Below are 12915 nucleotides of genomic sequence, written 5' to 3'. Positions count from 1 at the left end.
ACCTTTACCCTATGATAAAACATTTTCACCAATACCACAACAGTTGACAGTCTCAATGAAAGTTGAAATGGTTAATATTTAGTTCAGTTAAGGATCTATTAATATATATTAAGTTGATAAGGATATGTTCACCTTGTTGTGTTACTCATGTACTGCATAATAAGCTGTTTCATAAAGTGGGAAAATCCTGTGAGGTGTAATACATTTTAAACATTCATTATATCTTAAAGTACTTTTATTGCATAAAACTCCCAACTTTCCCTTAAGGCTAAAACATTTCCCCTAGAGATGAAATAAGTACAAATGTATGGCTGTCCATCTATCTATTTCTTCTATTTTGTTTTTATTTATTCCTGGGGAAACTCAATTCCAAAAAAATTGGGACAGTATGTGAAATACCAATTAAAATAGAAAACAACGAAAAATTCTGTTTGACCTGTTTTACAATTAAAACTATAAAATCACAACATTTCGTTTTACCATGTACATTTATTTAATCTAAACTTGCAACACATTCCAAAAATGTTTGGACAGGAGCATGCTTACCACTATGTTACATCACTTTTCCTTTTAAAAACACTTAACAATCATTTGGTAACAATGTACATTCTGATCTAGTTTTGAAAGCAGAATGTTTTGCCATTTTTCTGTTACACAAGACGTTTTCAATAGCAGACAGGTCGGGACTACAAGCAGGGCAGTCTAGCACCCACACTCTCTGATTACACAGCCATGCTGTCCTAACTAATGCAGAATGTGGCTTGGTGCTGTCAATTTAAAAAAAGCATGAACACCCCTGAAAAAGAGTCTAAAGGATTGTGTCCAGCATTAATGGTGCTTTCACAGTTCCTCACAATTACCCACTAATAACCCATTACCATGATAGACCCTTGGTTTTGAGCTTTAACATAATAAAAATTTTTCGTCCTTGACTCAGGGAACGTGATGTCCATTATTTCCAAAAATCTAAAAGGCTGACTAGTCAGACTACAGTACATGTTTCCACTGTGCATCAGTTTAATTCAGATGAGCTCAAGTACAGGGAAGTCAGAGGCATTTCTGAATGCTATTTATATATTGGTGCTACTGTGCATAGTACAGTATTAACTTGTATTTGTGGATGCAGCAACTGTGTTTCTTGACATGACAACAGTCCAACCAGCTGTATCCTTCACACAAACATCAGAGTAGAGCCATCCGAGTGGTCAAAATTCATGGGCAGTCACTTGTCCTTCACGCACAGAGATTTCTCCATATTCCCTTAAATGTTTTAATGATATTATGCAGTACAGAGGGTGAAATACTTTAAACTCTTTACATTCCTAGCTAAGGAACGACTGGATTTTTTGCAGATACATTTTTGGCAAATTGGCAAACCTCAATCCATCCTTGCTCATAAAGGACTAGGCCTTAGTGGATGCACATTTTATACCCAGGCATGAATACAATGCAGGTTTAAGGTGGTTTCACCATGTTCCTATTGTTAAATTGACCTTGTCCCCACTTTTTTGGAATGTGTTGTAAGGGTTCATTTCAAAAGAGCATTTCATTACAAGAAACTATGATGAAGGTATAAAGAAAAACAGTAATACCTCAAATGTTTGGGTTTAAAAATAGTATAGATAAACATGCACTACATGGACAAAATTATTGGAACACCTACACATTAAGGAGCTTTTTTGACACCCCTTTCTAAATAGGCATTAATACAGAGTTGGTCCCCCTTTGCAGCTATAACATCTTCCACTCATCTGGGTAGGCTTTCTACAAGATTTTAGTGTGTGTCTGCAGGAATTTTTGCCCTTTCATGCAGAAAAAACATTTGTAAGGTCAGACACTGATGTCTCTGAAATCATGCCAAAGGTATTTAATAGGGCTGAGGTAATGGCTTTATACAGGCCAGTCAAATTCTTCCACACCAAACTCAACCATGCCTTTACGGACATTGCTTTGTGCACTGGGTCACAGTCATGCTGTAACAGAAAAGGGCCTGCATGGCTAGGTGCTTGATTTTACACCAGTGGCAATGGAACTAAATAAAAAAACCTGAATTCAGAGGTGTGTCCCAATACTTTTGTTTAAATAGTGTATATAATTAAGCAAATTTTGTGTTATTTTTAAGCAATAGAACATGAGAGGGAGTGTGTTATCGCGAAATAATATCACAGCTTTGAATTGGTCACAGGCATAGATCATCACAGCCGTGATGTTATACACAATAACACACGACCTTGAGAGTTCTATTGCTTTTATACAACAGTTAAATAAAGTAAGAAATAAACAAATTGGGCGATGAATGTGGCAGTTAATATGTTTTAATGTTAGCAGTTCTTTCCGCCAAAGGATAGTTCCTTAACAAGCAGCTTGTTGCTTTGTCAGAACAACCACCTCCAGTCACTTGCTGCACAGCCAGTAATTCGTTCTCCTTACACTAAATTCCGATACTGTCATTACCACTGGCAGCTGTGACAGAAGAACACATAAACAACCTGGAATTAGCCAGAAATGAACCCAATACCATTCTCCAAACGTGAATGTGTGACCAAATCGGACGGAGTCATAAAACTGCCGCAATATCAAATGTAGCTCAGTTTTGTCAATTTTTGCCACACACACACACTTTCTAAGCCACTTCTCCCTCAGGGTCACAGGGGGGTGCTGAAGCCTATCCCAGCAGTCACTGGGCAGAAGGCAATTTTACAGCCCATTTTGTTGTGAATGGTATTCGGTTCATTTCTGGCTAATGCTGGCTGAAAAGCTTGCTCAAACACCGTGATGTTATGGCAAAATAACAGCACAGTTAGCACGCTTCTCAACCAATCAGGTTGCGTGGCTGGAATAACTGTTATATAAAATTGCAATATATCCCACTTGGCATATCAAAAATCTTTAAATATCGTAATATATTTGTATTACATCTCATTTTTTGTCTTGTGATATATTACAGAATCTACAGCAATTCCCACTTCTGCTATCAATCAATTGTATGCAAAAGTGTGGTCAAATAATGTTTTGTTGATTTTCTAATCGAAAGCAAACTCTGCAGAGAAAGCACTTCTGTACATTTTCATGTGCAATACTGCTTATTTGCTGATTTTGACATAATGGTAAAAATATAAAGCACAAATGTGGCCTGGGCAAAATATTTGGCACATTTGCCAATTTTATCACAAAATATGAAATTTGATCAACTCAGTTTTCCAATATGTTAAACTCAGCCACCTGTACAGAATGTGTTAACTTATTTTCACTTACAAATTTTTCCACTTCCTTTTAAAGATTGTTTGTAAAGATCTGGTATTCCACTAAGGCTTCATTAAAGCCATAAAATCTTTATTAATAAGGCTACATTCACCTCTTACATAAATCAGTCAGTTAAATATAATTAGCTGACAGCTATGAAGATGGTTGAAAGCAGATACTGCAGAAGTGCTCAATTACAGTAAAACTAATTATTATAGGTTTTGGGTAAAAGAACAGCAAGGCTCTACAAAGTGATATGGTGGAAAAGTTTGAATTAGCAATAAAACTTTAAAAGAAATGCTGTCTGCATAAACACAGCACTAGTTGTAATATCATCTGTCATCTCTGTGCAGAAAACAAATGAAAAATAGTACAATGAACTTTGCATGTCCCTGAGAGACATTATAGGTAGTTTTCTCAAGACAGATTACATACAGTTCAACCCTGAAGGAATAATTTTTTTTAAAGGAGCAGTCTAAAGTTTTTCAACTTAATCTCTATCTGTTGCATCTGTAGTATCCAGTGATTGACAAGGAGAATCAGTTGGAAGCATCTTTTACATGAAAAATTACACTGATAGATGTTAGGTGTTTAGGTTGAAAAGACCCTGTACTATTCTTTGAAATGGACAGTTCCTATCATTATTGAACGCCTAAATGAATCTATACTACTATTCAGTATAAGAAATTTCAGTATATATAGGAAAATGGGAGTGGCTACTTGATTTCTGCAATGCTGTCACATCAAAAAAAGTTATATTTGTAATGCGTTTACTTGCCTATAAGTAGAAAAGATGTCCACACATTTGATATAATCAGTTTTGTTTAGTCTAACTATCTACCTGGCTGGCTTAAGCAAAGGCATTGTCATTATCTTAGGAACTTGGAGTCAACATCACCACAAAAAGTCATACTTATTCTGTAATTTTACAAGTTTTAATGACAAGAGTCCTATACCTGAGAAAAGTCAATACATATCAGCTTAATGTGGTCCACAGAATACAAGTGAATGCTTCTTTGTGTGCCTCCAAAATGTGAAAACACCTTTTCAACAGCATATGTTAGACTAGTTACAATATGACAATCTGCACAGGATAAATATAACCAGATTGTTTTATTGCAGTAAATTATTACTGGGGTTTTACTGGTTCAATTAATTGTGTTAAAGCAGGAAAAACACAAAATGTGCAGTCCTTTCAGTTTACTCCACCAAGACATTCAGAAGATGTCTCTGCTTTTTCCAGTGACAGCTCTTCACAGGTCAGTCTTCTCCTCATAACGGCAAATGCATGATGCTCTCTGGCTGTCCAGGTAGGGTTTACAGCCCAGGTGCATTACAGCATCAAAAAGCAGCGTCACCGCCGACTCACAGGCTGGACCAATAATAACAGAATTAAAACATTTCTTCAGAAAATGTGGTACTGCTTAACAACTACTTTCACCATCATTTGATTTTTTTTTTTATGTGAGTTACATATGTATATACTTTGTTAAATACTATATAAGGCTACTAAATGATTAAAATAATTAATGATTGATCATATTTGTATTATTTCCTCCAATTTGACCCTAAGGATTTTTTAAAATTCAATTTAAAAAGCAGTGCATTTGCTATTGCAATATGAGCAAAATGTATTTACTACTTTCAATAATTTATTAAGATTATTTTCCTAGTGTGAATGCAGTGAAGATTGTCCAATTTTCATCACCAATGTCCAGTTAGAGCAATAGTGGCTGCATATTCCAATAAATAAGTGTATATTGTGTATTACTTAATTATTAACTCGATGCACTTGTTGTACGTGCACATGCTACTATAAATGTCCTGTGTTAAGTAGGTGATTTTTAAAGGATTCAGGTCAGGGCTTTGTGATGGCCAATAATACTTTCACTTTGTTGTCTTTAAGCAATTTTGTCACAATTTTGAGGAATGCTTAGAATCAATCTTCTGCTGGAAGACACCCACTTCAACGTTCCGGCTAATAACGTCTATCATCTTGTTGCTACTATATTTCCAAATAGTCCTTCCTGAAGTCACTTTTCAAGCAACCCACCACATGATGCTGCAATTCCCATGCTTATAGTTGCAAGAGTGTACTTTTGATTTAAAGTCTTTAGTCTAAGCATATGAAACTTTAGGCTTAAACTGTATGACTGTGCATTTATGCTCCCCCAAATGAATAACGTTTTTGCAGACACTTTACCTTGCACACTCTGGTCCAGTCCCAGTGTCATTTGGACATTCCTGCAGATGGTCTCCAAACACACCTGGAACCGCTCGTCACAGTCGTGCTTCTCCTGTCCACATTTGTCGTAGCAGCGGTCATGCAGATTACAGCACTTTGTCATTGCTGGGATCCCAAAATCGAACTGTAAACAAGAGCAAAAAGCGTTTTGCACACAAACACAAGAGGACTTCAAAATATCAGGATATGGATTGAAAATAAAAGCAGTGATATTCCTCATCCCTAATAGTTGCTTTACATATTCATATATTATAAGCTGCATATTGTCACTGAGCAAAGAAAAACATGTTTCTCCTTTTAAGTCAATTTTTACTTTCCTACATCATTTGAGCACAGCAGGTGTCCTTTACGTTATGTGAAACGTTAATGACAAATGGACCAATAGAAATGCTCCAAAATGGATTGGAATAAAATAGCTTTACATTAACTTACAATGAAAATAAGTGACTAGAAGAACCTAATATTAAGTCACTACATACCTGGATAATGAATGTGTACATTTATATCCTATTCATTTATTTTCTATAATCTTTCTTCCCATATTCTCCAGCATGAAAGACTGAGTTTTATTAAAACATTCCATTTACATGCTAAAATGGTTTCATATAAAGAATGTATAAGTATTTCTAAGGTAGAATCAATTCTCAAAAACCTCAGACTCTCAAAATGTCAGGATTGAGGACAATACTGATACTTCATTAGTCCATTCCTACTAACTACTACAGCCTTATTAATAACCGTTCAAATTCTTCCAAACTTGCCTGAAATCCAAACAGTGGAGAGCCACATCCATTGGGTGGTGACAGTTTATAACCAGGTCGAGGAACAGGTTTGTATCCTGGAAAAACAAGAAAAACAACACCACCACATGATGACAACCACATTTCTGATTCTTAATCTCGCAGACTTTATCTAAAACAACTAGATGCAGATACACTATATTGCCAAAAGTATTCACTCACCCATCCAAAAAAAATTTATTCAGGAGTTCCAATCACTTCTATGGCCATAGGTGTATAAAACCAAGCACCTAGACATGTAGACTGCTTCTACAAACATTTGTGAAAGAATGGGCCGCTCTGAGGAGCTCAGTGAATTACAGCGTGGTACTGTGATAGGATGCCAGTCCAGTCGTGAAATTTCCTCAGTACTAAATATTCCACAGTCAACTGTCAGTGGTATTGTAACAAAGTGGAAGCAATTGGGAACAACAACAACTCAGCAACAAAGTGGCAGGCCGGGTCAGCGGATACTGAGGAACATAGTGTGCAAAAGTTGCTGGGACAATGATCAAAAATTCCCATAAACACACTAAACCTTGTGGAAAGACTTCCCAGAAGAGTTGAAGCTGTTATAGCTGCAAAGGCTGGACCGACATCATATTAATCCCTATAGATTAAGAATGGAAACTCAATCAATTTCATACACATGTGAAGGCAGATGTGCGAATACTTTTGCCAGTAAGTGTATCTGAGGCCAGTGGTCTGATGCAAAACAGTTTATTGTAGAGAAACTCACCAAGTCAGATTTCTTTTCAGTAACAGTGATATTTCTACAATATCTCTGACCATGCAAATGATACCTGCTCTGTGTAGATCCTGATAATTGAAGAACAGGGTGAACGGACAATGAGTGTAAAAACAAGGAGGTGTACTTATTGAAGTGGTCAGTAGATGTATAAATAAAGCTCTGTAGACTGTCAGGAATAAAAGCCCATATCCTACACTTTTCTTATTTTTTTTGCCCCTGCTAGGCCCCTTGATTGATTTGTGTGGTTTTATGTACAAAAAAGTCATAATTCATTTTTACATGACCATAAAATTTTTCTTTATCAGGGTATTTTTATTTATGGACCTTTAGCAATAATATATGTAAATGAGCTTTGTTTTGTACTGAAGCCACGTACTGTGCCTCAAGCAGTTCAACGCTCAAACGTTCTGTATAACTATTACATGCTGATCAGGATATGGTGTAGGATCTAGACAGGGTGTATGGAGTCAATGTAACTAATAACTGCTGTAAATAATTGCAACAGAGAATGCAGACAACGTGAGAGCGGACAATCAAGACACATACAGGTAAAATACATAACACATCGGAAAATCGAATAGAACGTTGACCTCAGAATCTACAACTGCACCTGAAAATACGTGTAACGATACACTTGAAGAAGATCCAGGCTCTTCACCTCCTCACCTACCATCACTGCATTTGTATTGGCAGAGTCCATCTGAGCCTCCGATCAAGTCCAGAGCATAGTTGAGGTACGTGTCTATCTTATGGATGCCATTCCGGATCGTTTTTAAAGTTTTTCTCCAGTCTGGAGTCTCAGGTTCAAACTCCTCGAACCCACTTGTCATAAAGCCTATGGAGAGAAGCAAGACGGCCGAAGTCACACCGCACTGCATAGCCCAGCCAACGGAACACACGCAGTACATGCAGTCTATTTTACTGCTTTGCACGACAAACAAGAACACACACCGCCAGTCAATGGCGCATCTTATTATTTCTTTAACAGTTTAACAACTAATACGAGAAGTCAAAAGGCGTAAACAGTTAATAACAGAGGTCATATTTAGCAGCAATCAATCTTGTCGCCATCCTTCCTTGTGAGTCACTGAAACTCACATCCGGGTCTTATTAAGAAAATAAAAGCCACAATAACGTCAGCAAAGCCCGGTAAAATACTACAGCGAAGCTGGCTTGCGGTTAGCGATGCAGATTCTATCGGCTATAACTCCGTAATGGAATAACCCGGTGTGTTCTGTTAGTCCTGATTTATGAATTCAGATGGAGGTAATTTTCCAAAATCCACCACTATTACGCATTATGCTTTTATATTCTAAAGATTATAACGTCAAACGGTTTTATTCAGAATTAAACCGGGTTCAAACTGACCAGGCTGATTTGTTAAACATTTCGCAGTTCTTATTTTGCCTGTCCATGGCCTGTGTAGACCGCGAGCACGAAAAGTGAAAGTGAAATATAAGCGGTTTTTTACTTTGGTATCTGATTTTTATACAAATGACATCAAAATCCACGAAAATGTGTTTGCTAAAGCAGAGCTCGATTTGTGAAAAAAAAAATCACTACTGGAGCTCGGTATGTTTGATTGCTCCATACAGCTGCTCCATACAGCTGTGTCTCCTCAGGAATAAGACTATCTGACTTTGGAGTTTAACTCACAATTCCGATGTCAGGTGAGCTGATTTGAACCTGCTTTCATCTCTCTACATGATCCGTTAATGAAGTTATATGCATTAATGTTCTGTATTTGCCCCCAAAAGCTCTATACTGTATTAATACGCGTGTAAAAAAACACAAACTACGTTTGTGAAAGCTTTCACAAATCAGATAATGGATAACTTAATGGCTTGAAAAAGCCAAATTACTGTTCTTCGTAATCATCTTATTATTATTCTGTATTGAAAAAAATATATACTCCTACTACAGTTTTCAAGCTAGAACCACGAAACTTTGCAGGATCGTAGATCCTATACCAGCGGAGCATGCTTTCTGGAAAATTTGAGTTCAAAGTCCATATTTTTTCCCATAGGGAATGAATGGGCGGAATGTTGGCAGCATGCCGCACATGATGTCACAATGGGCCCCTCTCTCACACAACACATACAAACTCATGCATGGAGCACAATGTCTCACAAGCTCCCAGCCTAATGCTCAACAGTATCAGCACACATAATGATTCTGTTAAGGTGGTACTGCGTTTAAGTTGGAATTACACTTGAGTAGCACTGAAGGTGGAACTTCAATTAACATAACACTAAATTTAAGATGGCACAGAATTTAAAGTGGAATTTCAATTAACCTAGCATTAAAATGAATGTGGAACTACTATTAACGTAGCTCTTAATTTAAGGTGAAACTTCAATTAACATAACATTAAATTTAAGGTGGAACTGCTATTAACATATTACTAAACTTAAAGTGGAACGGAATTTAAGGTGGACCTTTAATTAACATAGCACTAAATTTAAGATGGCACAGAATTTAAGGTGGAATTTCAGTTAACACTGCATTAAATTTAAGGTGGAACTGCTACTAACATATCACTAAATTTAAGGTAGAACAGAATTTAAGGTGGAACTTCAATTAACATAGCACTAAACTTAAGATGGCGCAAAATGTAAGGTGGAATTTCAATTAACATAGCATTAAATTTAAGGTGGAACTTCCTTTAACATATCACAAAATCTAAGGTGGAACTTCAATTAACATAGCACTAAACTTAAGATGGCACAAAATTTAAGGTGGAATTTCAATTAACATAGCATTAAATTTAAGGTGGAACTTCCTTTAACATTTCACAAAATCTAAGGTAGAACTTCAATGAAAGTAGCACTAAATTTAACATGGCACAGAATTTAAGGTGGAATGTCAGTTAACATAGCATTAAATTTAAGGTGGAACTACTATTTACATAATACAAAATTTAAGGTGGAACTTCAATTAACATAGCACTAAATTTAAGGTGGAACTGCTATTAACATATCACTAAGTTTAAGGTGGAACCTTAATTGACATAGCATTAAATTTAAGGTGGAACTGCTGTCGTGGGCTGGAGGTTAGGGTCCTGTGACCGGAAGGTTGCCAGTTTGATCCCCAGCACCAACAGTCTATTTTTTTTTTTTTTTTGCCTGTCTTGTCTGGCAGATTTGCAATCAGAATTATGGTCAGACTGCGTTACTGTGCCAAACAAATGTACTTTTCCAAAATGAGCACTATAGATTATAGGCTCATCTTGTTAGTGTTTCTTTCTTTATTTATTTATTTTTTAGTTATTTAATTTCATTTTGTTTATACATTTGATATTTTAATGAAATGTGTCAACATCATGCCAGACTTGATAGGCCAGGGGAATCTGTAAAGAAGGGAGAAGAGATAAGGGGGGGGGGGGGGGGGGGGGGGGGGGGGAGTAAAAAAGGGAAATAACAAAAGGGCAGAAAAAAAACACAGAACAAATGCCACGGCGATGGTTCACCAACTGCTGCTCCTGAGAAAAGAGAAGAAAGTGTACCTGAGACGTACAGCACTTGGAAATACTGCACAAATGACTGTGATGTATGTGGGTGAGGGTGTGGGTGTGTGTGTTTGTGAGTGCAGTACAGTATAAATCTGTCACAAGATGCACTCAATAGCGAGGACAGAAAGCTGCGACAACATCTCCCCGGAGGCCAGAGGAAGGCAGAGAAAGACCAGGGAATCCCGCCCGCCGCGGCCCCCCCAGTAGCAGTGGAGACCCTGGGCCATCCTCGACCATATATACACCTACATACTTTCACTCCCATATATTCATCCACCCCTATATATACACCTACGCACACATACCTCCACACCTATACACACTCCTACATACATACATACACACACATATATACATACACATATCACCCCAATATGTACACACACACACCCATATATACACCCCCCCGGTCCCCCTAGATGAGGTGGGGGCGAATGGAAAGCACACCCAGTACCGGTTTGTATATGGATGCATACATGGGACGAACGTGCACATGTGCGGGAGGGCGCACACACGGGAAGAACATGCACGGCTGCACACGAGTCCGAGGGCGCACACCAGGGAAGAATGCGCGCGGGCACACAGACGCCCACACCCACCCAACCATACAATGCCACATGACCGGCACCGCCGTATAGGCCACCCTCCGCGGTGGGGGTGGATGGACGGGGGGGGATATGTAGGTCCAGAGGCAATGGTCCTCTGGAAGAGGAGAGCCAGCTGACTAGCTGGCTCATGAGGCTCCACGTTTCACTGTCCCTCCGCTCGAGGCAGGATGAGGTCGGCCCGGGGCCGCCACCCCGCCCAAGCCCCCACCTCCCCCATCGCAGAAAGCAGCCCACCCAGCAGCACCAACCACACAACACCACATGCCCGTGCGAACGTGGACGTCCACACATCCACACAGCCCCCCCCTCCCGCACACACACACCCCCACACATATACACACCCATCCCACATATACATCCACCCTCATGTGTACCCACACATTCACCTAAAATTATATGTATACCTAGACACATTCACCCTCTATATACACCCACACATATATGCACCACCACATCCACCTGCTCTCATATATACACCTACACATAGACCCACACACCTATATACACCTGCACCGAACCATTCCAGTCAAACAACAACAGACATCAACGAGACAAAAGACAAGCTGGCCTGAGTCAGGAACCCATTGCCCCAGTCCACCCCACACACCCCCCAATGGTCACCGCCCCACCCCCGCACCAACAGTCCATGACTGAGGTGTCCTTGAGCAAGACACCTAACCCCCAATTGCTCCCCGGGTGCCGTGGATAGGGCTCCCCACCGCTCCAGGCAACTGTGCTCACTGCCCCCTAGTGTGTGTGTACTCAGTAGTGTGTATGTGGTGTTTCACTTCACGGATGGATTAAATGCGGAGGTGAAATTTCCCTGTTTGTGGGATTAAAAAGTGTCAATTAACATATCACTAAATTTAAGGTGGAACTTCAATTAAAATAACATTAAATTTAAGGTGGAACTGCTATTAACATAGCACTAACTTTAAGGAGGCACAGAATTTAAGGTGAAACTCTCTTTAAAGTAGCACTAAAATTAACATGGCGCAGAATTTAAGGTGTTACTTCAAATAACATTGCCATAAAATTAAAACTGAAATTAAGGTGGAACTGCATTTATGTTAGCACTGAATTTAAGGTGGAACTTTACCATAGCAATAAACCTAAGGTGGCACAGAATTTAAGGTGGAATTTCTTTTAGGGTGGCAGCGAATTTAAAATGGAACTCTTTTTAAGGTGGCACTAAATTTAAGGTGGAACGGCAATTACCATAGCACTAAATTTAAGGTGGCACAGAATTGAAGGTGGAACCTTTTTAAGGTGGGACTAAACTTAAGGTGGAACTTCAATCGCCATAGCACTGAATTAAAGGTGGCAAAAAATTTAATGTGGAACTTCAATCAACATAGCACTAAAATTAAGGTGGCATGGAATTTCTGATTTCTTCCCAGAAGGAAATATGTCAAGCCTTTAACTCACATTTTGCTGCAGCCGGCCACATCTTTGATAAGAATAGCACAAACCTATTGAAGAAAACTGATCTCAGCTCTACTATTTCTAAAACGCATGGTCTTTTCTCACTCCAGCCATTTTCTCCATATTTAGTTGCTAATGCCCTGGCTAAAATTAATCCACGAAAAGCCACTGGAGAAGATGGGCTGGACCCCTTTTTATTGCGTCTCGCAGCCCCGATTATTTTAGAATACATTTTATACATTTTTAATCTTTCAGTTTTATCTTGCAGAATTCCCAGGGTCTGGAAAACAGCTCATGTAATTCCTCTGCATGAAGGTGGTGAGACAACAGATCTGAATAATTATAGGCCAATC

General features: G+C 38.7%; 1 protein-coding gene across 2 annotated transcripts; it reads right to left on the bottom strand.

Annotated features, from left to right (window-relative positions):
- Positions 1-4156: 4156 nt before the first annotated feature.
- On the bottom strand, positions 4157-8111 carry pla2g12a (phospholipase A2, group XIIA). 2 transcript variants are annotated; one of them, XM_017709047.2, is made up of 5 exons: positions 7970-8111; positions 7689-7853; positions 6250-6326; positions 5447-5612; positions 4157-4615 (listed from the first exon to the last, which is right to left on the bottom strand). In XM_017709047.2, the coding sequence occupies exons 2-5, from the start codon at positions 7846-7848 to the stop codon at positions 4497-4499; spliced, it is 522 nt and encodes a 173-aa protein (XP_017564536.1). In that variant the 5' UTR covers positions 7849-7853; positions 7970-8111; the 3' UTR covers positions 4157-4496. The 2 variants fall into 2 exon arrangements, with proteins under 2 accessions (XP_017564536.1, XP_017564534.1); XM_017709045.2 differs by having other exon boundaries at positions 7689-8111.
- Positions 8112-12915: the final 4804 nt, after the last annotated feature.

This window comes from Pygocentrus nattereri, chromosome 5 (genome assembly GCF_015220715.1).
Source record: "Pygocentrus nattereri isolate fPygNat1 chromosome 5, fPygNat1.pri, whole genome shotgun sequence".
In the NCBI taxonomy this organism is placed as follows: Eukaryota; Metazoa; Chordata; class Actinopteri; order Characiformes; family Serrasalmidae; genus Pygocentrus; species Pygocentrus nattereri.
The sequence above is the reverse complement of the archived record's forward strand: the minus strand, read 5'-3'. Positions and strand labels throughout refer to the sequence as shown.